Source organism: Ochotona curzoniae, unplaced genomic scaffold (assembly GCF_017591425.1).
Source record: "Ochotona curzoniae isolate NIBS_2020 unplaced genomic scaffold, NIBS_Ocur_1.0 scaffold_4683, whole genome shotgun sequence".
NCBI lineage: Eukaryota > Metazoa > Chordata > Mammalia > Lagomorpha > Ochotonidae > Ochotona > Ochotona curzoniae.
Genome location: NW_024467121.1, coordinates 3,591,121 through 3,619,109, shown reverse-complemented (window position 1 = coordinate 3,619,109; position 27,989 = coordinate 3,591,121). Strand labels below are relative to the sequence as shown.

The window sequence follows — 27,989 nt, the reverse complement described above, 5'->3', positions numbered from 1 at the left end:
CACAGCCACAACAGAGCAGAGTAGAAGGCTAAGAACCAGTGCTCAAGATTTTATGAATTTGGAGAAGGAGCAAGAAGTTCCATGGGTAAAAAAGAGCAAGTAGAAACATCATCTAGCATGGATGTCACAGTGGTGTAGTTTTCACAGGAGTTACGAAACAGTAGCAGTCTTACAGTGCTGCTGACCAGAAAGGAAATTTCCAACGCTTGCTTCACCCCTACAGTCATTAGAATGTGGTCAAGAAGGTTCCTCCATGCCAAGGGCAGGGCTAATAGAGAACTACAGGCAGACTCCCACCTCTTCATGGAAATAGCAAACAATGGAAAGGGCATCAGGAGATTTTGTCAGAAAAGAAAAAAACTCAGTAGTTTAGGAAAGGAGAGTGGAAGAATAAAACATTTGGGCCCATGGAGAGCGTTGACTTAATTAGGGTTCATGATAGAAAATTTTCAGGAGAGTTGGTGGAAAGCTATCTAGAGTCATGGTTTAGTTAACTGACTTCTGGAGCCTAGTCCTATGCAGACCAAGACCTGGAAATACCAGCAGTGGGCCTGCCTGGCCAGTTCCTTTTGGCTAGAATCAGGACCAACCCACCAAGAGGGAAGGCCAGTCCTTGGTGAAGGCTGCAGTGGCTGACTTCAGGGAGTCCCAGGCCAGTTGGACAAGCTCAGTCACCATTCCCAAGGATAGAAAAGGTGGCATCTCTCGAGACCACTGCAACAAGGCCTGACAAGGGTTAACTTGAAAGCTCAACTCTTGTGCACTTAACCGATGGAGAAAATAGTTCCACTTGGAATACTGAATAGAATTTATTCAGTTGTGGGGATATTTTCTCCCACAAAGATTCTGAAGTTTGACTATTTGTAGTATGTGTAGGATAACCATAAATTTGGACATACACACACTATTTACTTTTATCATTTAATCTGCATCAAGTTATGGGGAAGATTGCTAAAATCCTAGAAGAAGCTAATCTTGTTTTATAGAGATATTGCTGGAAAGAAACTATATGTATTCACACCTTCTTTTTCAAGCAGTGAAAAGAATTCTGTGAAGAAATTTCTCTTCCAAAAGTAAAAAATAGGAACAAAAATATGGCCAAATTTTGAGATTTACAAGATGTTCAGAAAGTTGTTAGTAAACAGTTCTTCTATTTTTTCTTCTAGTTACAAGAGAGATTAAACATAGTTACAGCAAGTGGGGATACAGTTGGTGGTCAGTAAGTCACAATATAACAGGTCCCTTTGTGCTTCTAGGAGCCACAACTGAGACCAAGAATCAAATATGGTTACGCATGTTGATGAATACTTCAAGAAAAATAGTCCATTTTCCACACACTGAGTTTATAGCTGCTCACCCATTTGAGACAATGTGATACACCTAAACTTTGTGTTCACACAACTTTGTGTGCTCAAACTTCCCACAGCATACCATTGAACAAAAGCCTAATGGGAAATCCCATTTTCACTAGAATAACCAAGAAGGTAGGTGAGACCCAATGCCTACTTCCTACCAATAGAAGCTGAGAGAGATTAGAAGCTTTGAATAAACTATGTGCACAAGTCAGAAGCCATGAGAGGGTTCAGCCTCTGTGGCCAGTGGTCAGACAATGATCCAAGGTGCTCCTCCTGCGGAATTACTAACGATGCGTTCATCCCCTCAAACATGTCTACCTTCTTTCCTGGCATACTGGCAAGAAAAGAGATTTATTACCCACATCAGTTCTGGGCTTGTAGCCTGAGGTTCTTATCTGAGTGCTCAGCAGGACCCAGAGGAGAGCTACCCTGTCACCTGGCTGGCCTGCCAGTCTGATCTCGCTAAAAAATCATCTTCAGGGAAGCATCCCATGTCCACTTTGGACTCAGAAACTTGTAGTTATGGCAAGAATCCCAGGACCAAATATTACAAATACCGTGCTCTCTTAGAAAGGTTTAGAAATCAACAAGTGACCCAGATTAAGATTCCACAACTGTATAACACATGGGAGCAAGGCCAGTCAGCAATTCTGGCCCTCTTACCTGGCTCCTAGAAGTGTCAAAGTATTGCCTAGTGAAAGCCAAAATATCTTCAGTCTCATTCTGCGAGAGGACAGAAGAGTCTTCGTTCTGCCGGAGGCTCAGTAGGCTGTGCAGGTAAAACTGGTACTCTTTATTACTCATGTTGACCTTTGAAGCACAGATCTCTTGCTGATGAACAATGTAATAGAGAAGGAGAAGACACACGCGCTGGAGGACTTCCTCTCTCAGCTGATCTTCAAACTCTGCTCCAGCGACTAGTAACAGGGTATCTGGTTCAAAGCACTGCAGGGAGAGAAAGAATTCAAGGCCAGCCCACTGCCCCACACAAGAACACCTGCAGGTCTCCACTGTCTGTGTTTCACAAGGAGAGGGCAAGCAGGAAGGCTCAACACAATATCCAGCTTAAGAGAGTCCAGGGTGGACTGCTGAGTAAGAGTGGTTCTACTGAGCCGAACTATAGTTTGCACACTTGGTTGATTTTGGCATTGAAGTGTTGCTCCATCACACATAGGAGGAAGTCCAAACTTCTCAAAGTTCTCTTTGGTCCACCCAATCTCCCTGACTTTAGCCTCTCCCCAATACCTAGGTAAATTCCTGCCCCCATGATTTTTCTGAAAATTTCACCAAGCTGTTTCCATCATTTTTTCAGGTCTCTTTGCCTTCCCCCCTTCCCTGCTTCTTTCTCATATCTTCACTTAACGTGTCATCTACCTACCCACCCCAGGTTATCTTCCCAAACACTCATGAACCTGTATTCTTTAGTAGAAGAGAAATTTAGTGTGATATATATACATATATTATATTTCTAGTAGCCACATTTTACAAATTAAAGAAAAACTTAATTTAAATTTTTTATCTTATATATTGATATATATTTGCTTGAACACAGTCAAAATTTTAAAAAGTTATGGAAATAATTTCTATTCACTCTGTTGGAAGGAACTTTTATACTTAGTGATATGGGCAATGAGTATGTAAATTTCCAATCCAGATTCTTGTCTTCCACAGGAAAAAAATAAAAACTAAGTAGAGGCTAGTATGATGCACAGAATTTATAACAGGAACAGAATTTATTTAACAACGAAGACATGAACACGCATTCATACCTGCATGTGGACAATCTCCTGCCCTCACAGAATACCTATCATGATTGGATCAAAGGGTTGCTGCAAAAGATATATAAAATGAGTGCAGCTTCTTTAGTCATAGTCCATGTTGAAGAGAAAGTCAGTAAGTGGTTCATGTGAGTATGGTCTGCGGTTTGAAGAGACACCTTCCCTGTTTTCTACCTCTTTTTATAAGGTGGTCCTTATTTGAAGATATAAATGGGGTATGAGACCCAGTGCGATATCCTAGCGGCTAAAGTCCTCGACTTGTACATGCCAGGATGCTGTATGGGCACCGATTCTAATCCTGGTGGTCCCACTTCCCATCCAGCTTGCTACTTATGACCTGGGAAAGTGGTAGAGGACGCCAAGCCTTAGGATCCTGCATCCATGTGGGAGATCCAGAAGAAGCTCCTGGTTCCTGGCTTTGGATTGGCTCAGTTCTGGCTGTTGCGACCACTTGGGGAGTGAATCAATGGACATAAGATCTTCCTTTCTGTCTCTCCCCCTCTCTGTACATCTGGCTTTCCCAATAAAAACATAGATATACCTTAGGAAGGTAGATATATTAATAGACAGTTAAAGAGTATTACTTTGTATGGGTACAAGACTTCCTAAACTGACTGCTGAACTATAACTAGCAACCTAGTCACTACATTTCATCACCAGCACATTTCAAATTGAACAAATGCCACAGTCATATGTGTTTAATGGCTATGTGTTGGATGGTACAGTTCTAGAAACTACAAGCTTTCTTTAATCATAGCACTAACTAGTTAACCTAGTTCCCTGAATGCCTGCCAGCTCTCTTTCTGACCCTGCTTCCTGCTGATGTACACATCAGAGGCAGCAGACAATGGTCCACAAACTTGGATTCCTGCCTCCCATGCCAGAGATGCAGATTGAGTTCCACCTATCCTGACTTTGGCTGGGCCAAACACCGTCTCTGCATTTTCCCTCTTCCCTGCCCACATTTTTCCCTCACTCCCTCTCTTCCCTCCCCCCTCTTTTTCTCTGTCAATTTTCAATTTTCTTTCTCCTCTGTGAAAGCAAGTGGTCCATTAAGACTATATTTTGTCTGCCCTTTGAACAGTTCTATCCTCAGATATAGAAGAGTATCTGGCATTAGAGCAGTGTTAAAAGTCTGAATGAATGTGATTTGCTCTTCCTCTCACCATCCTAGGATAATTGTGAGATCATGCAAGCTAAATACCCTCTCTGGGTAGAAATAAGACAAAAGCTATCATCGGAGCTGGTGGTAGTGGGGGCATAGAACTTTTAGAATTTTCGGTTTCTGCTAAAAGTTTTTATCAACCAGCTGGCTTGTGTTTGGGAGAGGCTATTTAGCAAAAATGTACAAAAACTTCCCCACCATAGGCATCTGGCCCTGTCCAAGGCTGCTGGATCCGGTGAAACGACCCTTTGTTAAGAAAGAATGGACTCATTCAGGAATAATCCATTAATTTTCCTCTTAATCTTGTCAGGTGGACGCATAAAGTTAAAGAGGAAAAAACACAAGGTTTCTGGCAATTAAAGTTTTGGTAAGAAAATAAATTTTAGGAAAAGATTGATTAAAATTCAAATAGAAGTCCTCCCTATACACTAAAGTGATGACCCAGATCCTTGGTAGTACTGGTCCACCATACATCATATCCCATAGCCAAATCAGATTAACTCTACTAGCTGCACAGCTCAGCATTGCTAACTGCTCCTACCATCGAGAAGGCAAGGGTATGACAGGTTTCTGTTTCTACAGGCACAAGAGAAGTATCAGATCTGCAGGGTCAACCTTAGAGGTTTCCTATGGTAAGATGTGTACAATTTGACTCTAGGCAATGACTGTATTCACGATCTACATTATTAGATATGGGTTGGCATTGTGGAACAGCTAGTTAGGCTGCCACTGACATGTTGGCATCCCATATGGGCGATATGATTCAAGTTGCAGCTGTTCTACTTCAGATGCAAATCCCAACTAATAAATCTGGGGAAAGCATCAGAAGATGGCCCAAGGAACTGGGGTCCTAACAGTCATGAGAGACCTGGGTGGAATTCCTGACTCCTGGCTTTAGCCTCATCCAGCCCTGGACATTGAAGCCATTTAGGAGTGAACCAGTGGAAGGAAGATCTCCCTCTCTCTGTTTGTTCGTTCTCTCTCATTCTCTCTCTCTCTCTCTTTCTCTGCTACCATGTCTTTCAACTGTATAAAATGCTAAAAATAAAAATGCGGAGCCATTATCGTGGCACAGTAGGTTGATCCATTGCCTGCAGTGTTGGCATTCCACAAAAGTGCCAGTTATATCTGGCTCCCTGTTAATGTGCCAGGGAAAATAGCAGTTTATGGCACAAGAACTTGGACACTTGCTACCCACATGGATGATCCCAATAGAGTGCCAAGCTCCCATCTTCAGCCAGGCCAAGTCTTTGGCCATTGTAGCCATTTGGGAAAAAGAATCTGTAGATAGAAGATTTCTGTTTCTGCATCTATAACTCTATCTTTAAAATAAATAAATCTTTTAAAGTGATTTGCTAGATTTTTATAATTCTGTTTTTGAGGACTAGGGATAGATACTATTTGACTATAAAATACAAGATGGAAGTTGTAGTTCTTCCACCTCCAGCCAAACAAGGAGCTAGAAAAATGCTCTCCAACAGCAGGCATGGGTTCTTCATGGGTGAGTATCATATTTAGCAGCTTTCCTGACTGACCAAAAGTCTTAGCTGAGAATTCAGATAAACTTGAACAGTGGACTACGAAAAAGCCTGGTGCTTTGTACTATCTGTCCCCTGATGGGATGAAAGAATTGGAACCAGAAGTAAATTAGTAAGACCTGAGAACACTGGCCTTTGCTCTTGAATATGAGAACTTCTCATACCTGGTCACAATCCTGAGTATCCGGGCCAGGGGAGGCAGGCATAGCAGCCTGGCAGCGGAAGGTGGTCAGGCTTCGTGGTCCCTGGACAAGGATGGGTCAGGCGTGGCCAGGCAGTACAAGTGATGGAGAGAATCAGAGCACTCCTGTTTGCCTATGCGTGCAAGAGGACTCCCTCTGGAAGGCGTCCGTGCCTCAGGCCTGTGGGTGAGGAAGCCAGGCCCCCCATGTCCTGAGTGCGAGAGGTGCCAAAACAGGGCTTTTGGCCCTTCCAGAGCCCATGTGGAGCTGTACTTCTCTCTGCATTACTGAGTTTCTTCTGGAATTACTTAATCCCTCATTAAGTTCATTAAAGCTCCATTCCAAGCCTTCTCATAAAAAGAGAGAGAGAAAAGAAAAAAACCAGGACCAGGCAAGAACTACCCATTTCCCCCCTGCTGCAGCTTGAATGGCTTTAGTTTAGAATTCCTAGTACTGCAGACTAATGCTTGTAACAAACAGTTTTATCTAGATCATGGCATTTGGATGCCTGCCTCGCTCAGCTGCCAGTCCTTAGGAGATAGCCTCTCAGCCTCCAGTCCCTTTCTACACAGCATCATGCCTCCCAGCGAATGTGCTCTGAAACAGTTAAGACACCATCACAAGCTAAAGCACCATGATTTGGGCCAGAAGCTGAGTATTTGTGAAGTCAACAGGCATCTGTCACTTCCGTCTTTACACAAATGTCACAGAGACCTTTCTCGGGTTCTTCCCTGATGGGAAACTCTGATGAACTGGGGCCCATGTAGCAGTGGGAGCTGAAGTTCCTCTTTGTTGCACTCCAGCTTCTTCAGAAAGCAGCAAGAGGGAAGACCTGTTAAAACCATTTCAAGCCCTAGGCACAGAGTGAATTCATATGGAAGCCAAATGGTCCCAACTCCTGATAATGTCATAGAAAGCAGAAAGTGAAAAACGATCCCCAGCCCTGAAAATGGAGAACAATTTTGCATGTTTATACTACCATTTGCAAAACTAATATTCAACCAGGAACTTCATGTCATTAAAGGCGAACATTGCCTGAAGCACATTCTCAGAAGACATTAATGAGATACGACTCCTGGGTATTTCCAGTGGGATGTCTAATGCTGTCTGTATTTATTAATGGCATTGTAGATGAGTTGTCTCTCATAACATGTTTCCTCTGGGAACCACTGGGTCTTCTACCAATTATTGAATTATTTATTGTTCACACAGAGCAGAGAAAAAGTATTGTGTGAGTAAGACTCCTTCTGTCAGGACAGAACCCAAAATACTTGGCCAGCAATTAACCCTCACCCCCACCCCAGAACTATGCATGAAGGATAAAGTCTGCCAAAATTCAGTTTGGAGACTAGTTATCTGTTTCTGTTTTATTTATGGATATATTTATAGGTTCGTCTTAAAAATAATCTTGGCAGTGAGGGAAGGGATGGTGAAGAGTCATTTGCTCCTGTTTGCAGTTCTCATTGCTTCTGCCATTCCTACCAACCCATCTAACTATATCCCTAAAGCACAAATGGAGACACCCACAGCACTCACTCCCTTCATGGTCAGATCACTTGGGGAGATTTTTTTAAAATTCCATCTTTGGTAGTTAAATCTCAGTGTTGAGAAGATAAAACCCCAGTGTGGGTATTTGGCACAACCTGTCCAGCTGGTTCACACAGTCAGGGTTGAGGGTTACTGCCTAGACTAGAGAGGCTAGAGGTAGGACTCGGGAACCACCACCTCTTCTCTGGCTGCAGCATTTCTCTCTCCTAGCTCAGATGTCTCAGAGTTATCAAGGTGACCAACTATTCACCACACAGAATAGTAGAAAACAAATACATACCCAGGAAAGAGTACTCAAAAATTCAATGTTAGATAGGAGTAGGGTCTTTGCAATTATGCAATAGACAAGAAAAAAAAAATCACATCTAACTAGTCACATGATAAGTTCACTATAGACAAAAAAATAATTAATAAATCACAAAAAAAAGAGGACTAAGAATTTGTACTTGAAAATAAATACCTTAAAACAAGAAGGTTCTAGAGAGATTTACATAATCATTATCCTAACATTGAAAACAAAACTCTGCCTTTAAGTTCTATGTAAAGAGTTGCTAACTTGGATCTGAGAAGACTGGTAATGAATTTGGCTTTCCCAAAGTAAATGACTATAGAATCCATTGCTTTTTTTTTTTTTAACATGCCCTGGTACCTGATCCCATTTCATTTCACTGACCAGATTGCAATTTCCTTGTATTCTGTCTGTTCTCCGTGGACAACCGGTTTTCTCCAACAAGACTTTGATGAGACTTCTTGAGTGGTTGAGAGGTGTTTGGTCACTGGCAGAGAGCACCCGTTGCCAGTGTGCCAGTTGGCTTGGTTTTCCTGTGCTGCTGCTGTCTTCAGTGGAGGATATGTCTGATTCCATAGAAGCGACAAGGCTCAAAAGAAGGAACAATGGCATCCAAAACACTGAAAGTTTCATCCAGAAGCCCATTTCCAGATGTCCTTTACCTGAAGTCGGCCTTTGGATGAGTTGCTGTTCACAGGATAAGCTTTTAACCAGAGGTATTTCTGTGATAAAGGGGATATCAAAGTTCAATAACTGTGCCTACAACATGTTGGAAAAGATTCTTTAATTGGGTGGCTAAGCTAATTAGCAATGGCAAACTGCTTCAAAACAGCAGGGGGTCTGCTGGTATCCCATAACCTGAAATGACAGGAAACAACTGTGGTTGCACACTGTCAATCTGCAGAGAAACAACCAAGAAGCTTATATGAATGCTGCTCTCTGAATGAAGCAGTCCAAAGCTAGCAAGAATAAGTGCCCTAGTTTAGTGGCAGGTGCAACACATTATAGGATCTAGCATGGGAGACAGCCTTGGTTTCACCCCACTCCTAGAGATGAAACTTTAGTCTTACAGACTAAAGTCAAGTTAATAAAAGTAAAGAAAAAATGCATCGTGGTAGATTACCAATCTTACGTTGAGTTAGAAAGTTGTAGACAAGCAAAAGTACAAGGGAAAAGGTTAGAAAGGTTAGGTGGCTTTTAGGTTGAGAATCAAGTTTTAGAATATGAAGTATTTTATAAAAATAAGAACTTTTCAAGACCTTGGGAGCCATAAAAAAAATCCACTCACTCTGGAGTCAAAGAAGTAGAAGATAACTTCAGAGCTGATCAACTTTCTGGAGGAAAAATAATCCCTTCAGCTGACCGATCATTGCAGGAATGCACACTGGTAAGCAGCATTTCCTACCAAACTTTGGCCCAGAGATGAGCTACTTTGGGGAGTATTCCTACAGACATGGGATTCCTTACATATTTTGTAAATGTTTTAAAGTTTCTTATGTTAATATTTTAAACATGATAGCAATGGGCACAAGTATTTGTAAATCCACTGCTTACCTTTAGGAGGGAGATAAATGGTGATTTACCCGGAGCACCGCAGCCTTTTGAATCTCCAAGAGTATTTTACGGTTGCACAGTTCTGATTTTAAAATTCCTTGACTGTGCACTGAAAGCCAGAGAGGATTATTGCAGCCTAGAGAAGTTTTCCGTTGCTATGGAGATCGTTGCTCTGAAGGTAGCAATGAGAATGGGTAAAAGCAAGAACTTTCTGGTTGGCAGATTTTCAGAATGACCAAAATGTGGTTAATGAACTCAATGTTTTCTATCAATATGAAGCCCATTTGTTTGCCTTTTCCTGAATCCAGGCCAGAGGACCTTACCTTGCATAATCGAAATTTTAGTTCTTTGCCCATTTTCCTTCACATCAATGTATTTACAGGTATACTCTGCTTGAATCCAGAAGGAATTGTAAAGGGATCCCCAGGTTACACAAAATACAAAGTAGCAGTACTTTAAGAAGAGACTCTTTGAAGGACAGAGACCTCATCAGGCTTTATCTCAGTGCTGTCATGCTAGGTTTTTCAAACTTGGACATTGCACAGCTCTAGGGAGCACCACTCATTCTCATCATCATGGTGGATTTACATGTGAACAATGCTCAATTTCCAGCAGATAGCTTGAGAAAAGTGGGCTTCTACCCTCATCTCCCTTATGTGCATACCTTGAACCAGAGGCAGGGCTGTGTGTGGCCCTCTTCCTCAGCACCCAACCCATCATTTGTAGAGTCTCCTTCTTTGGCAGAGAGCTAGGTCCCCACAATTCTGAGTCACCTCTGCACCTGACTTCCTACAGGTCTTCATGCTGTCATCCTCCCTCTTTTCATGGATACTGACCTTTTAAAATAATAATCATGTTTATTAGCATTTATTGGGCACATTTTATATCTGGGCACTGTGCTAAGCAATCTTTTATTTTCTTATATAACATCAGTCAAACCTGGGTTAACTCCTCACTGTGTAATTCACAAATACCCAGGACCAAACGGCTAGTAGGGAGAACCAGAAATCCAGACTTGTCTGCATCTGAGTTGCTGCTGTTACTACCAAACAATCAACTGTTGCAATGCAATGCCTTATTTTTATTTGCATGTCCAAGCTCTTTCCCAATGCAGTGTGGGAGGATACACAATGAATGTCCATCACCTGGGGAATTCCCTGCTACATTTGACTTTAGTGTTTTCCCCTATGTACCTTTGGCCTAAATATTCTCAGTGATAATTTTTTTAATGCAGAATTAAGTAAAAGTTTAAGCTCACCTCTTCTGTAATACTTACCAACAGTTTGTATCAGTATGAACTTGAATTAAGCTGTTTTTAAAGAGGATAAGTACAAGTGTGAAGTGTGACGTGTGAAGACTGCTCCTACAGATGAGAGCCCAGTTTACACATCTTTTTGTGTGACAGTGCCCGATTCAGCCTATTTCCAACAATGGGAAAATGTTAACTGTCTTAAATCGAGCTGTTTGGGTTGTCTTTGAAATCTGATATTAAAAATACAAAGACAAAATCAAAATTTTCTGTGTAACCAAATTATTTTCTTCTTATGAAAGTCATGCAATATTACTAATAAAAAGTCATAAAAATACCTAAGATTACAAAATAAGGGATACTTTCTTCAGCAGAAATAACAGATATCGTCTGCTACTTTTTGTTTTTTTCAGTTTGTAATTATAATTTGGATGATACATATAATGTTTCAGCTCATTGTTTACTATTTACCATATTGTATCAGTCTTGTTAGATTTGGTCTTGTTTGGTACCGTGATCCACACTGCTTGGTCCATCCGTAATCAATGCAGAATGCCAGGGTTTGGTTCCTATCTGTGCTCCTGATTGTAGTTTCCTGTTAATAAACACCTTAGGATGCAGCAGATGATGGTTCAAGCACTTGGTTGAACCAACCTGCATGGAGCTCCAAGGTTTCTAACTCCAGCTTGATCCAGTCCTAGCTTCTGTGGGCATTTGGGCAGTAATCCAGCATATGGAAGATTGCTTGGCCTCTCTGCTATTCAAATAAACAAAATAATACTTAAAAATTAAAATAAAACACCACAATTTTGGTATTGAGAAGTCTCGCTTTCAAGATGGAAAATGAAAGGCGGAATTTGGGACCTGAAGTTTCAGCCAAGCGCCCTTTAGAATCCTGGCTACCTACCAATGAGGTTTTCACTGAAGGAAACCAACTGAGCCAATCTAGGAACATGGTAAGCTGCTTCTACCATTTGCAACCAAATGGTCCCAACTAGAGACCATTATGCTCAATGAAATAAGTCAATCCCGAAAGTACAAAGATCATATGTTCTCTCTGATATGAGACAATCCTCATGCAAAATATAGGATCAATAACAGCCCTTTCAATACTGGTTTTGCTGCAGCACATGGGTTTTGTTATTTTTGCTTTTATTGTCAATTCTTAAAAAGTTTATTTTCCCTTATTAAATTCTTCACTGACTCATAGATCACTCAGTAACATCATTTTCTCCAAGAAGGCTTTTTGTTTTCCTCTTCATTTCCTCATCAACACATTGGTCATTCAATAGCATATTATTTAACTCCATGGTGCTATAACATTTTTAACTGTATTTCTGTTGTTGATTTGGTTTTAAGGTTTTTCATTTAATGGAATATATAGTATCATATAATAGAGATTATAAATATTTAGATGTCAAGATACAAAACAGTATGCCTCTCTATTTCCAAATCAAAGTGAAACTATTAAATGTATCTTGACAATAGGATATTGGACTTTCTGCCATTGTCTTTACTCACAATGTCAGGATACACTTAAACAGCATAGTGATTGACATATGACTGCCTATGAAGAATTATACTACTGTAATAATATAGGGGAAATCGGGGCTGGAGGAGGAAATTTGGGGAGAGGGTAAGGAAATCCTAGAACCTATGGAATTGTATCATAAAATAAAAAATTAAATAAAAAATTAAAAGCAACCAAGCACTTCTATTTCCATTTTGACATCTTTTTAAAATTCAAGTTCCATTGATTTGAATTAATTAAAAAAACTTGAGATACCATCACATCTTGTCTTCTTTATTGGTTTCTTGCAGAGACATTTTCAGGAATACAAAAAGTTGATGGTCATGGAAGCTAGGATTTAAAGGGCTGCTGGACCCCTAACTTAGAACCACTGTCTAAATTGAACTGGATTAATCACTGTGCAAACAGATATATTCCTTTTTTACACAATAAACTGACATACATTTAGTTACTCAAAGCAAGTCATATGGAACATCTCACAATCTTAGTAGGTGAGAACTCCAGATAAGTTTGAGCTAGAGCCTCTGTTTCTGGTTCTGGCTCCTACAGGGTTCAACCAGGGCTGGGTTTCTGAGAGCTGGTCTGGACAAGGCTCCCCCTAGAAGCTCAGATGATGGTTGGCATATTTTACTGGTTAAACATGACTCTCAGGTCCCACTCACGCTCAAAGGGATGCGACGTAATGAGGATGTGAATAGCAGGGATGTGGGGACCATTGTGGACCACAGGATATCCAGGACAGAAGAGTGGGAAATTATGTGTCACCAGGACAACATTCCTCCAAATTTGTGTTTGTCATCTCTTACTGTGGAGATAGGGAAGATGGACTTTTTTCTAACCTTTTCCTCACCTCCTAGCCACTCTCCAACCTTACTTGTAAAAGCCTAGAATACCTGCAAATAATACCAATCAAAAATATATTCAAACTTTCATATTTATTCAGAATTATGAATGTCAGGGCATAATTTTTCCATTTTAATTAAACTCTTACGCTGATCATAAAATTAAGAAGTCTTTGTAATTTGACATTGAAGGATACTGAAGTACATAGCAATCTAACATTATTTAATCACATAAACTCAAACCATTACTGGTTCCAGAATATTTATTTTTTTATTTTATTTAAGAGTATGTGTTTGTGTGAACGTCAACATTACTGGGAAAGGGAGAAATGAAAGAGAGGAGAGAGAGAGAGGAGAGAGATCTACTATCCGCTAGTTCACTTTCTGGAAGGCCACAACAGCTGGCACCAAGCGAGGGCAAAGTCAGGCTTTCATCTGGTCTTCCATGTGGGTGGCAGGATTCCAAGCACTTGAACCACATTTTTGCTGCTTTCCCCAGACTGTTAATAAGGTGCTGGTTTGAAAATGGAGTACCCAAGACTTGAATTGGTGCCCAAATGAGATGCTGATGTCACAAGTTTTATCTGCAACACCACGACACCGGCCCCATTATTCTGCTTTTAAGATTAAGACTTTGGTACCAGTTCTTGGGTGTATCAAAGTTATGAAACTGGACATGAAATTTGTGTCCTTTGAAAGACCTTTAAAGAACTGGTAAATTTTTAAAGTGTTGAAATGAAGTTCAATATTACATATGTTGATTAAATATTACAATGTTGATATCATTGGTAAACTGTCCTACCAAGTAATTATTAAATGCATAGTATTCAGAGGATTTCAGTATCAAATTTAAAAACTCACTCAAACATTTGTGCAATGATTAGGCACAATGTAAAAGTTATTTTTAAGCATTTACATGCAGTGTCCATATTTCATAGGAACATAAAACAGAAGCACAACAAAAACACTGTACATCAATAAAAAATTGTAACTGTTCAACGGTGGCAGGAATACAGGTGATGTTTTCTTCCATTTTCTATACTTCCTAAATTTTCTGTAAGAAATCTACTCATAAAATTTTATGCCACCAGGAAAAAAGAAAGGAATAGATTGAAACAATTACTTTTTTAAGAATGACTTTTCCTGGGCCCGGTGCGGTGGCGCAGTGGTTAAGGTCCTCGCCTTGCATGCCCGGGATCCCATATGGGTGCTAGTTCTAATCCCGGCAGCCCCACTTCCCATCCAGCTCCCTGCTTGTGGCCTGGGAAGGCAGTCGAGGACGGCCCAAAGCTTTGGAACCCTGCACCTGCGTGGGAGACCTGGAAGAGGCTCCTGACTTCGGATCGGCATGGTACCAGCTGTTGCGGCCGCCTGGGGAGTGAATCATCAGATGGAAGATCTTCCTCTCTGTCTCTCCTCTCTGTATATCCGCCTTTCCAATAAAAAATAAATCTTTAAAAAAAAAAAAAAAGAATGACTTTTCCTTAGATTTGTTTTAGCAGAAAAGCTCTTCTTTAAAAAAAAAAAAATTAAATTCTTGCTAATGTGCCTTGGGCCCTGCCTCTGCACTGGAGACCCTGACAGAGTCATAGTAGCCTTTTAGGGAGTGAATGAGTGAGTAGATCAAGATTCCCTTTTTCACTTAATCAAGATGGCAGAATAGAGTAGGGACACATTTAAACAGACAGAGAAATATTAGCCAGTGTGAAGCAGAGAGGGCACATTCCAGGAAGTAGGAGAAGACAGAACAACAGCAGAGGGGTATCTGAAGACTGACAGACACAGGAAAGCAGCAGACACAACGATGTGGCGGTGCAGTGACTGATACTCCAGTGGCATTCAGCGAGTGATGATCTGAACTGCACTGGCAGCCAGAACTGCATCAGCAACCAGATAGGAATGGGCCTTCACCGGGGGAGTTTGGGAGGTGAACCCAAAGAACTGCTCTTCCTGCTTGCCTGTTTGATTTGACCAGGAGCAGAGACAGAGTGGCAGGTCAAGATGGACAGTGTAGGAACATGTGAATTTCACAGCCCAGTCTATCCCTAGAACCGAATTGAGTGCCAATTCATTTAAAGAGGCAAGGGCTATCAACAGTACCACGCATGCACTGATCTGGAAGTGAATTCATTTAGGCTCAGTGATCTACAACAACATGGCATCCTACAGGTTCCACCCAAGATAGGTGCGGGTAGCCCACATCCTGATAGCCAGCAGATCAAGAACTTTCGCAGTGGCACATCAGACACTATTTTCTACAGTCTGGCAAAGGCATTAAGACTGCAGGGACAACAGCGAGCTGCACATGTGCTAAGCTGGGAACAAACTCATTGAGCTTAGTGCATTGCACTGGTCCCACATCAAAAATAATACTGAATTTGACATCATACAGACAAAAATAGGTCAATGTGGCCCACAGAACTAACAGTCAACAGCTTCCAGCAAGATCAGAATCACCAACAACCTAGCTATACAGAACACCTGATGTCTTCCTAATCCTGGAACCTACTCCAACCAGAAGTGGGAGAAAGGTTATGCAGACACGGTGCACGTTCAACATGGTATCACAGGAGGTAGAGAGTGGTGAGCAGGGATATGGGGCTACAGAGACCATAGCAGAAGTCTAACGTAAGAACTCAGACCTGGAACTCGCTGAAGGGAGTGACACAGAGTCATGTACAAACTACAGTAAGTAAAATCAAATTGCAGACCTGTGGGTGACCCAGCTTAAGAACTTGCTCCATGGAGAACAATCTGATAGCCAAAAGTAGAAGAACCAAGAGCAAAAGAACAGACAAAAGCATAATGAATATTACTAAAGACTCCCCTGCAAAGGAATAAAACCCTTTACCAACCTCAGAGTTAACTGAGGAAGACATCAAGTCAATGGGGGATACAGAATTCAAAACACTTGTTATACAGATTCTTATCAACAACGAGAAGCACATAATACAGGAGTCCAAGGAATTTAAGGAATATGTCACCCTGGAAATAAATCAAATGAAAGCTTACATATCAGAAATGAAAAATACAGTGGAGCAAATTAAAAGTAAAGTGGAGAGTCTCCAAACTAGAATGAAGGATGCCAAAGAAAGAATCTCAAAACTAAAAGATATTTCCTGTCACCAGAAGGAAACAAAAAGTTGGAAGCAGAGCTGGGTTAAGCTAAAAAAAAAGTATTCAAGAATTGAAAGACACGATTAAAAGGCCAAATAGAAGAGTTATGAGACTCCCAGAAGGTGCAGTAAGAGAGGCTCAATTTAAAAGTCTATTTACCTAGTAAGGTATGTGTGAGTCCATGGGAAAAAAAAGATAAATAAAAGTGTATTTAGTGAAATAATAAGGGAAAATTTCCCTACTGTGGAGAAAGAATTGGGAAAGAACATCCAGGAGGGGCACAGAACTCCAAGAGGGTTGACAAAAATCTATCTTCAAGACATATGATAATCATTTCTCTTCAATCAAACTTAAGGAAAAGATCCTTCAATGAGCACGTGAAAAAGAAATCAATTGATACATAGAGGAATGGCAATTAAATTCACAGCAGACTTTTCACAGGAAACTCTATAGCCAAAAGAGAAAGGAATGATGCATTCCAGAATCTAAAAGCAAAAAATTGTCAGCCCAGGATAACATACCCAGCAAAGCTTTCTTTTGTCTTTGAAAATGAAATAAAATATGTCTCTTCTAAACCTGTCCTACAAATGATAAAGATGTTCTCTTGACAGAAAAGAGGAATAGCACCCACCAAAAACAAAGGTAAATGTGAAGAACATCCCAGTAAAATAACAACAGAAGACTAATTCAATAAACAACCCATTGCTAAAGTGAGAGGACAAAATTACCATCTATTTATATTAAAACTAAATGTAAATAGCTTAAACTCATCAAACATCATAGATTAATAGACTGGATTAAAAACAAAATCCATCTATTTGTTGCCTACAGGTGACATATCTCACCAACAAAGATCAGTGGAAACTATATCTCATTATTTTTTCAGTTTCATCTGTTTAAAACTCTTTCTCATTAAATTCTTTACTGACTCAAAGATCATACAGTAGCATCATTTTTTCTTTTTATTTTTTATGATTCATTATTTTAAAAATAATGATTACATGGTTGATCAGGGTGGAAGGATCAAGGTTTAGGGAAAATTGGGTGAGTTCATTGCTTCCAAATTTGCTATTTCTTCTTGTTGTCCCTGGGGTAAGGGGAGAAACAAAGGGGAAAACCACTCACAACTTTCCACACGTCCCAGTAGCCAGGGATGATGAACTTCCACCTCATATCAACCCAGAGTCTCATTGGGAGAGTGACATCATCCTTGCATTGATGAAATCAGCAGCATTTCAGAACTACTCAAACCACTTGGACAGAACCCTTGGAATATGCATCATTTTCTTCGAGAAGGTTCTTGATTTTCTTTTTCATTTCTTCAGTGACACATTAGTCATTCAGTAGCATGCTCTTTAACTTCATGGTGTTTTTAATTTCTTTTTTTCCCTGTTATTGATTTTGTTTTGTGGCTTTTCATTTAAGGGGATGTATAGTAATTGTGCAATGAAGACTATCATATCCAGATGTGAGGATACAATGCAGTATGCATCTCTACTTCCACATATAAAATGGATTCCCACAGAAACTGTTAACTATATGTTGACAATAGGATGCTGGACTCTGTCATTGTCCATTCCCATAATGATGGATATATGACTGTCTATGAAGAACTGTACTATAGTAATAATATAAGGGAACTCAGTGGCAGGAAAGGGATTTGGGGAAGTGGTACGGGAAATCCTAGGACCTATGGAATTGTATCATAAAATGATAATAGTAATTTTTTAAAAAGAAGTACAAAAAATTATCTTTCTCTTCCTGCCCCTTCCCTCCCTTTCAACAAATAAATGAATCTTTGTAAAATATTCGGAACTCTATAAACTTGAGGAAAAAATATTTGTGCTTGAAATGTATGTTTCATTGTTCGTGATACTCCACTAGAACTGAGAATTCTCAAGAACATGTGCTACGTGTATCCACCAGGCTACGTGTTTTTCTCAAGTTCTTTAAGCAGGCTGTGGTGACAGCAGGAAGTCAGACAGACATAAAGCAGAGGATACTGGCTCCAAGTAAAACTTGTTAAGGGACATCAGAGCCTCATTTTCTTGTGTAAAATGGAATCAGCACCTGTCCTTTCAGTATCTTGCTGTCTGGCCCATCTGTGATCTCAGCAAACAGAACTAGATCATGCTGTGATTATTACCCAGGCCTGCAAAGACATTCTGTGGAACACCCTGCTTCCCGTCCCCCCTTTAACATTCTCTTAGCTACTTTTCCTCTACTTTAGACATATGGAGATTCCCCAGATTCTGTTACCCATGTGACCAGCTGAGGCTGATATAACATGTTCTCCCTGCAGCTGCCAAATCTACAGATTGTGTTTCAAAATCCAACTCTAATACTTCATTTTAAAGGCGTCACACTCCTCCTGCAGCAGCAGAAGCCTCATCAGCTACGTGTGCCACAGGAGGGCACTTCAAAAAGTTCATGAAAATACACATCATGGAAAAGGTTACAGAGTTCAGGTTTTTTTCCATCAAAATAAACATGAATTCCTTTTTCCATGAACTTTTTAAAAGTACTCTGAGACTTGGTTTCAATCCATATGTTTTCATGGCATGGTAATGTACATGTTTATATCTATCTACTCAATATTAGAACACGAGTTTTACCATTCATTTATCCCATCTGTCTATTATCATATAAGGATATGATATATTCAGGTAGAAGAGCCAAGGAATGGGAAGTGGTGGACACTAAAAGTCTACTGTTATGTAGCCACTTACTTTCATTACACATAGACTTTGTCAGTGAAGAAAGAGGGGGAGTAAATCAACTTCTTTGGAATTCTTTGCAAATATAGAAGATATTTTTGAGTCATTGAGATGCCTACTGTTTAGGGAAGGATAGGAAGTGGCCATTGATTAAGATACAAAAGTCTGAAAGTATCCTTCAGTCCTGGAAGTGGGAAAAGGAAATAGACTTTAAGATCATCCATCAATTTCCCATAGGATGTTAAAATTTAAATTATTGAAAGAAAGCATTTACTTTTTAGTCTATTGATTAAGCTCATCCATACAGTATTAAGTAAAGCCCTTTCATTTCAAAAGGTAAAATCAATCTGTCAATAACCACCCACAGTGCAATGGGTAGGGAGTTAGAGAAGCAAAGTGTGTATATGAGGAATAGGGTTGTTCTGTATTCTCCTACAGAAACTTCAGCCTAAGTGAGGCTCCATAAGCATCAGTGGGAGGGAAATTCCATTGAAAGGTGGAACCCAAGTCCCAGGTTTAACACAAGAAGAGGCCTGTAATCAGTGCACTGCAGCAATTGCTAAGAACCTCTCATTTGAGTTCCTGTGGTCTGCTTTTGTTTATTGCCTCTGCTCTTTCACTTCTGCTTGTGGAGCACAGAATCTTCCTCGAAGCTGGAAATTCGTTTGTCTCAATGATAGGCATGCCTATGGGGTCTTGTCACTCCAGACCACCACTTCAGCGGGGTGGGGTAGGCTCTGGTCCTCACTCAAGGCAGCACTTGTAAGGATGACATCTCCCCTTGTCCATTTTCTTTTCGCAATGATGCTGCTTTTTCTCCCCTCTTCTTTGAAGATCCCTGGCATCATCTGTTTGATGAAAATTGTCTCTTATAAAAGACAGAGGGAGCCTTTGATATCAATCAGTTCTGCTTCTCTGTACAAAAATCCCTGAGGCAAAGGAGCAGGCAGAATACTCGAGGAGAAAATGCAGCAGGTTTTTAAAAATTAATATAAATTAATTCCAGAATGGTAAATGTAAATGTTTGAAAAAGTCATCTTAATGTCTATTAAGAAATGTTTGCCTTATTATATTTTCTCAAAATGATTTCTAGAGAGCTTTCAACAAATAGCAATTTGACTCGGTAAACATATGTTTAGAATCTGCTACAGTTTGTATAAAATACAAAGGTCTAAGCTATGAAGGTCCTGTTCTCCCATACAGCTGGTCTAGTGGGAAATCCCCATTCACCCTGTAACAACTCCAACAGAAAGAGGCTTAGGCATGCTCTGCATCCCATGAGTTCTAGTAATTTAATTTAAAAGAACTGAAATGAAAACTTAAAAAATAATTCCAGCTCAGGGCTTGGAAAGACAAAGACTGTTCAGTGGGGCATCTTTAACTAGCGAACCCTGGTCTTACTTTGCCTTTGAACCCTCTTTCCCCAAGCCTATAGTTACTCATTCCTTTTGTACTCTGACTCATTCCATTATTTTTCAGCTCATATCTCACTTTCTCAAGTCTTCCATGATTTTCAGTGTGTACACCCAAGGCTTCCTATAAGTTTCCTTCACTGCACTTCTTTGAACAAAATTGAAAATTGCCTGTGTTGCTATTTGTTTAAACTCTGACACATAGAGAAAGGAACTACATTTTTCACTGCTATAACCTTAGTTTTCACACGATACCTACCTGGGACTTAGTGGTTGCTCAATAAATGTTTGGTAATTGAATAAATTATTAACCGAATAAATGAGCAAAAGGAGGGAAAGTAGATGAAAACTGATCTCTTTGGTGAAAGGGAGTGAATGAGATCAGAAGAACTGAGAATGAAAAAGGAGAGGAGTGGGTTGAAAGAACATTATTCAACCATGGAAATTGAGAAGACTAACTCAGGGTAAGTGATGATGGAGAAAATGATAACATGACAAGACATCTCTGACCCTCCAATCTGCTCACAGTCCTCCTTTTCTAAAGAGGGAAAGAAAGTAACAATCTCCAGCTAATTCCTGCACCTCACACTGAACTCAGTACCTTTGTTCAAAATGACCTTTGCCCTCAAGGACTCATATTATGAAAGGCACATTGCACACTAAACATTCCTCCTTTTACTTATATACATTTATTCATAAGACTGAGCTTTAATCCTCAATCTGTCCTTGGACTTTAAAAATTAGCCATAAGAAATAATAAATGGAACTAGAAGTTACAAGCCTGTACCAGTTTGCATCCCTGGTTCTCTCATTCATAAGCTTTGTGACATTGCTTAGCTTGTTTAGACCCTGGGAATCTCAATATTCTTATCTCTGAAATGTTCCCGGTGATGTACTTATCTCACATGAAGATTAAATAAGGCTGACCTTGTAAAGTATAGCACCTGGCACAGAAAACTCCAAGTAAATATTATCATCATTATCTTAGTGGATTCATCTCTTTGAGTTGGCCAAGCTCCATAGATATCAGGGATAAATGCCCAATCATGAACTCCATTCCCTGCTGTGCTATGATAATATCTCTTTTTAGGCTGTGGATATATGACAAGACTTCTAGTTAGCATGGTATACTTTTATCTTAAAATTCTCCTTTAACTCACTGAATTAAGAGAATAGAGAAAGTATAATATCAAGGGAAAGCTGAAAGCCTTGATTGGCACAGGGGTAGATCACTGAACCCACTGAAGAGATTTGGAACAAGGAATGGGTAAGATAAGGCTGGTCCATACTGGAGCCAGTATGTTGGTCCTACCATTCCCTTGCACATGTTGTTATCCCTTGGCCACCTCACCCGAAGTATTAAAAAAAAAGTGGAGAACATCAAGAATTCCAATTTTAAAAAATGACCTAGGATGACGAAGTCCAATACCCTTTCCTTCAATCCTCCACACACTGGAGATCCATCCAAACAACCCAATGGCATCTACCATGACCCAGCTCAGAAAGTTTAAATATAAGTGTAAAGGAACTGAGTGACTACTGCACACTCATTAGCATGGCTACTATAAAAAAGTATTTTTAAAGCAAAACATAAGCATTGGAAAGGATGGAGATAAACTGAAAACAATGTATACTGTTGGGGGCTGGCATTGTGATCTGTATGTTAAACTGTCGTTTGCAATATTGACAACCTAAATGGGAGCATTAACTCAAGTCCCAGCTGCTCTGCTTCTGATGCAGTTCCCTGATAATACGCCTGGAGAGGCAGAAAACAGCCTAGGTGGCTCCTGCCACCCCTGTAGGAAACCGGATGGAGTTTCTGACTCTTGGCTTCCTAACTAGCCCAATTATTATGGCCAAATGGGCAGTGAACTAGTCATTGGAAGATTTCTCCAGCTTTCTGTCTCTCCTTTTGTCACACTGCCTTTCAAATCAATCAATCAAAGAAATGGGAAATTAAATATAACATTTCTCCCCAAAAATAAAAAAAATCTATCATATGAACCAATAAGTCCACTTGTAGCTATATACTCAATTAAAAGCAAAATATCCAGGAAATTTTTAATTTACAGTCATGTTCACTATAACTAAAACAAGAAAGAGACCAAAAGTATATGAACAGTTGAGATGGATTAGCCAAATGTGGTATACATGTACAATGAAATATTATTCCGCCTTGAAAAGGAAGTAAATTTTGACAACTGTTACAACATGAATAAAACTGAGGCACTGCACTAAGTAAGATATGACAGGCACAAAAGGACAAATGTTTTGTGATTCACTGACTTGAAGTATCTGGAGTAGTTAATTCAGAGATAAAAAATATAATAGCAGTGGAAGAGTATTGCTTTTGGAGTATAGAATTTAAGATTTTCAAGATGAGAAGAATTTTGGACATTCACTGGGCAACAAGGTGATTATACTTACTACTGAATGGAATACTTAAAATTGGTTTAAGGCATTAATGCTACATTGCAATGTATTGTACCACAACCAAAAACAGAGTGAACAGATACATGGATTTAAAGCAAATTGGCTTGGTAAAGGCAGCTGCTAGCAACTGTCCTGGCTAGTGACTACTTATCACAACTTTCCTTTTGCCTAACAAGGCCAAATTTCTCTTTAGATCCATAGCAACACACAAAGAACGTGACAGATGTTTAAACAAGAATTTCTCAATCATAGGCCATCTTTGGAAGAATCTAAGAGCTTTATAAAAACACATTACCCTGTGTTTTACTTAATTTATGCTGGGCCTGCCTTTGATTCTTTTTTCAAGATTTATTTTATTTTATTGGAAAGTCAGGCAAACAGAGAGGAGGAGAGATAGAGAGGAAGATCTTCCCTTCATTGATTCACTCCCCAGGTGGTCACAATGGTCAGACCTTAGCCAACCTGAAGCCAGGAGCCTGGAGCCTCTCCTAGATCTCCCATGTGGGTGCAAGATCCCAAGGCATTGGGCCATCAACTGGTTTCCCAGGCCACAAACAGGGACCTGGATGGGAAGCAGGGATGCCAGGATTAGATCTGGTGCCCACATGGGATCCCGTGCATGCAAGGTGAGGACTTTAGCAGCTAGGCTACCACCCCAGGCCCATGGGCTTTGATAGTTTAAGCCGTCCCTCCCCTAGTTTCTGCAACTCCACAGAATGAGATCCTTGAGAAAATCTCTCCTTTCTTCCACCTAGGCTTTGAGTTCTATCTCTTCATGCCATCCCAGGGAGGCTGTATTCTTTTGAATATGGCCCCTTACGCCTCATTTTTATGCTCTCTCCTAACCCCTTCCTCCATTCAGCTATACTGCTGGCAGGAGGTGCTGAGCAGTTGCTGGATAATTCCTGAACTCATACACGACTTCTGCCCGATTTATCTTCTCCTTAACCAAAACTTGAATTTTTTGTTGCTAAGGTCATGAATGAATGTATTGAATGTATTCAATCCAGTGAAGAACCTTCAGTCTCTGCCTGAAGCACATCTCTCCTTCTTGTAGCAAGCTCTTGCCTGAGCTTTCAGAATTCTCCAGTAAGATCCTCCTTCTATTGAACTCATTCTTCTAAAGTTTCTTGTAGCATCGGTTTCCAAGCTATTAGGTGGCAAGTTAGTGCCTCCACAACTTTCATCTGAAGTCCTCTTTGTGTTAATCTTTTACTGACTAAGTGAAGTCAACAAATAGCAGAGATCACCATCATGTGCCAAGCATGGCCAAAGTCACCAGGAATTCACTGATGAGCCAAATCAGACCAATTCTTGTCTTCATGAAACACATTATGTTAAAAGGAAAAGAGGAAACAAAGAATTCTAATGCATGTTGTGACAGGAACCAGCAGGGTTCTGAAGAACAACGTGGCAGGAGACTGCCTTAGCAAGGAGGATATGAGAAATGCAAAGGATCAAAACATTGCAAAGCGAGGAGAAACACATTCTAAGGGAGAGATGGGCATTTGCAAAGGCCCTGGGGTAAGAATCCAACATGTCTGATATGCTCAGGGAGGCCTGTGTGGCTATAGCATATTCAATAGGCACATGGCAGGCCAGTGGCAACCACATGGTTACTACATGCCTTGGTAGGGAGGCTGGGTATTCCTCATACACCTATAAGGTACTAAAATGTATTGAGTTGAGGGGTAACAGGATATGGCTCACATTTTAGGAAGATCACACCTGTTACCCTGTGAATAATTGGGGAGTGATAAAAGTAGGACAATAGAGAGCAAGTTATCAGGCTATTGTATTTCTGGAAAGAAATGTGGTGGCTAGACTAGAGAAATTTCTAATCCAAGAATTATTTGAGGAGAACTGAACAGACTTGGTGACAGTTTAGAAAGTTGAGGGAAAGAGATAAAGCAGTACTGGCTCCAATATTCGAGACGGAGTGATGGGACAGATCATATGTTGCTAGTGACACTGTCAGAGTGGTCTCCTAAGGAAAAGGCTGTGTTCTGTCTTGTTAAATTCGAGATGTCTGAAATATTCAAGTAGAGTAGTTAAATAGGCAAGTTAGAAATTCCAAGTAGAAGTTAATGTTAAAGATAGGAATTTGGGATCTGTGGCATAAAAATAAATTAATCCATTGGCATACTTATTTTTCCAGGACATTTTTCTCTTACTTGAAATTTTTTTCAAAAATAAAAGTAAATACTCATGCAATTCACAGAAGTTCTAACTATAAAGCACTATAAACATTGTATTATATCAAAGTGGAGAAAAATGTTAAATTCCTCAAGAATTCTCTCTTTGGATATGTCAGATTAAAAATGACCCAATAAATCAAGCCCATAATGAGTGCCAGGTCATCTGTCACCTGCTGGATGTGTTTACTGGTTCTTTTTGGTCACCATTATGACATATTTTTTTTTTCTAATTGTAAAGAACAAATTCTTCTTTCAGAATTTTTTTAAAATTTTATTTTTGAAGATGTTTACATAGCTGAGAAGGATACATGCTCATATAGACCACTGATTAGGGTTGGAAGGGTAGAAGAGAAGGTGGATGAGACCACTGTTCCCAATTTTCTTTGTCTTCTTCCTGTATTGGGGGAATGCGGGGAGAGAAGGGGAGAAGCTACATCCAGCATCCTAACCACATCAGTATCCAAGGATACTCAGTGTCACCCCAGGGCTCCCACTGTGAAGCATGCTCCGAGGGTACTGCTCAATTGATTTCAATAGATCTGAAATGTTGTTCATGTTCTTGTTCCAGGGAAATCCTTCTAAGGTCCATTGGCTGACGTGGTCTACTTTAGCATCTCCATTTGTCCAGATCCTTGCGGTCAATGCTTGATTCTGGTAGTTGTCCAATTTGTTCTGCCCTCCCTCCTCTGCTATGGTACTAAATTCGTCTGCAGGCCCCAATGGACTGCCATATCCTCCATGGGCATTTGGGTATGCCATCCACTGCATCATTTTCGACAACTGAGGCCCAGTTCTGACACATGTGCTCCACAGTCAGACCACATATCCTGAGTTTCTCCCTGTGGTTGGAGTTCTGAGTCCAGTGCTTCAGAGTGGAGGAGGGTCCCCAAAGAAACCTTCTCCAGGGTGACCCAAGACATGACTCCTGTGTGTGCTACCCTGTACAAGTCCAGCTCAATTTGTCACCCACATCAGCCTATACACACATTGGTGCTTGCAGAGGCTGGGTCAGTTCTAGCTCCAGCTCCATCTCTTACATAAACCAACAGTTGCTATGACCCAGCTTAACTCTGCCCAACACACACTTGGCCCTCATGTACACCAGTGGGAACTGCAGCCCTGTCACAGTGACCTCCAAGAATCCCCACCAGGCCCACCCCCAACCCTGGTTGCTGCACACGACAATATGTGCAGCAGACTAGTCCGGTCTGTCCCACATCTCATTCAGCTTTTGTACACATCCGTAGGAGCTGCAGATCAACTAGGCCCAACCAACCCCACTATCCAGCCCACACTTTTGCTGGCAGATGCTATGGCCTGTCCAGCTAGGTCCACCCACCTGCCCAGTTTCTTATGCTCACTGGTTGGGAGCTACATCCCATCAAGGAGGGGCCTACAGTTTCCCCAGAGTTCCACTCACAGCCCTGGATCTTACACTTATATGTGGTTCTGTAGTCTAGTTTGACAGGACTTGCCCCCATTCCCAGCACTTGCCAGCTGATGCTGCAGCAAAATCTGACCAACCTATGCATACCCTGGCTCATGTATGCACCAAAGGATATGATCACTTAGCCCAGCCTGGTTCTCCCCCTAAACCAATTCACGTGCAGGACAATGAGTTTTGTCGCCCTGACCAGCCTGGTCTGCCCCAGTCCTAGTTTTCACACTCACTAGTGGCCCAGCAGAGGAGTCTTCACTGCCCTCCTACTGGGTTCACCCCACCCCCAGGTCTTAAGTGTGCTGGGTGGGTGCTGCGACCCACTCTGACACAACTTGCCTCACCTCAGCTTTTGCCAGTTGGTGCTGTAGCCTGGCCTGGCCCAGCCTGCCCCCAGTTCCTGATCATGCTAGTGGTGCTGCAACCTAGCCCAGCTCAGCCAGCCTTCAGTCCTGGCCCTAATATGAATGGAGTGGTGTTGCGATTCAACCCAGCCTGTAGTGAACCCCATCCTTGTTCTCAATTCTGCCAGTTGGTGTTATGAATTAACACAGCCTGGCCCACCTACACCCTGATTCACACATATGCTTGTGGGCACTGTAACCTGGCCTGGTCTGGGCTGCTCCCAGCCTTGATTTCTTATGCTCACCTGCAGGGACTGCATCCTAACAGGGGAGCTAGAATCTAGCCTAGTCTGGTACATCCCAGACTCAGTCCACACCCACACTAAAGGACACTACAGTCATATCTAGCCATCTTGTGAATGCCAGTGGTTACTCTGACCCAGCCTGGCAGTAGGACATCCCCCATCTTGGTCTTTGCCATCAGATACTGTAACCTGGCCTAGCCCAGCCCACCCCAGTCTCAACTCTCGCTGATAGGTGCTAAAGCTTAGCCTGCCCAGTCTGTGCCCATCCCTGGCTTTCATGCAAACCAGTATGTGTGATAGCCTAGTGCAGCATGGCCCACACTCCATTCTGGCTCCTGCACATGCCAGTGTGCTAAGGTTTGGCCCAGCCCTGCCTGGTCCATCTCACCTCCATCCCCCAGAACCTACACACTTACCAACAAGTAGAGTTGTCTTGCCTGGCCTGACCCACATGCTCACCAGTGGGAACTATGGCCCACCAGGGGGATCCTCCAACCAGGTCTACTCCTAGACTGAAACCCTACATGTGCAAGTGTGTGTTAGGTCCTTATCCAGCATAGTCTGCCCCATCTGTCTTGACCTTTGTGTAAGCTGGTGGATGTTGTATCCCATCCTACCCCATACTCTATTCGGTGTGCCTATGGGTGCTGTAAACTGGACTAGCTGGACCTGTTCCCTACCCCAATACCATGAGTGCCTTGGGATTCCATGGTCATGTTGAGCTTAGCCCTTCACTACCCCCAACTCTTGAGCAAACTAGTGGATACTGCAGTTTCACAGGGGTGAGCCTTCATATACCCAACAGAATCTGCCCCCAGATCTGGTTCTAAATTTCATGTGCTGGTTAGTGTCATGGCCTAGCTTAACATTACCCATCTCCTGTTCTGACACTCAATGGCAGGCACTGTGAGCTATCTCTGCCAGATAGGTCCCTAGTCCTAGCTTAGAATATGTTGATGGGTGGTGGTTGGCAGTGGTCAATGATTAGCCCAGC

General features: G+C 41.2%; 1 protein-coding gene across 3 annotated transcripts in view; it reads right to left on the bottom strand.

Moving 5' to 3' along the window:
• Positions 1–8,500, bottom strand: part of SLC39A12 (solute carrier family 39 member 12) — a 59,657-nt gene extending 51,157 nt beyond the window's left edge. For all 3 annotated transcript variants that reach the window (XM_040967992.1, XM_040967993.1, XM_040967994.1), the window contains exons 1-2: positions 8,240–8,500; positions 2,019–2,300 (exon numbers count right to left, since the gene is read on the bottom strand). In XM_040967992.1, the coding sequence (XP_040823926.1) occupies positions 2,019–2,300; positions 8,240–8,500 (543 nt within the window). The remainder of the gene's footprint in view (positions 1–2,018; positions 2,301–8,239) is intronic.
• Positions 8,501–27,989: the final 19,489 nt, after the last annotated feature.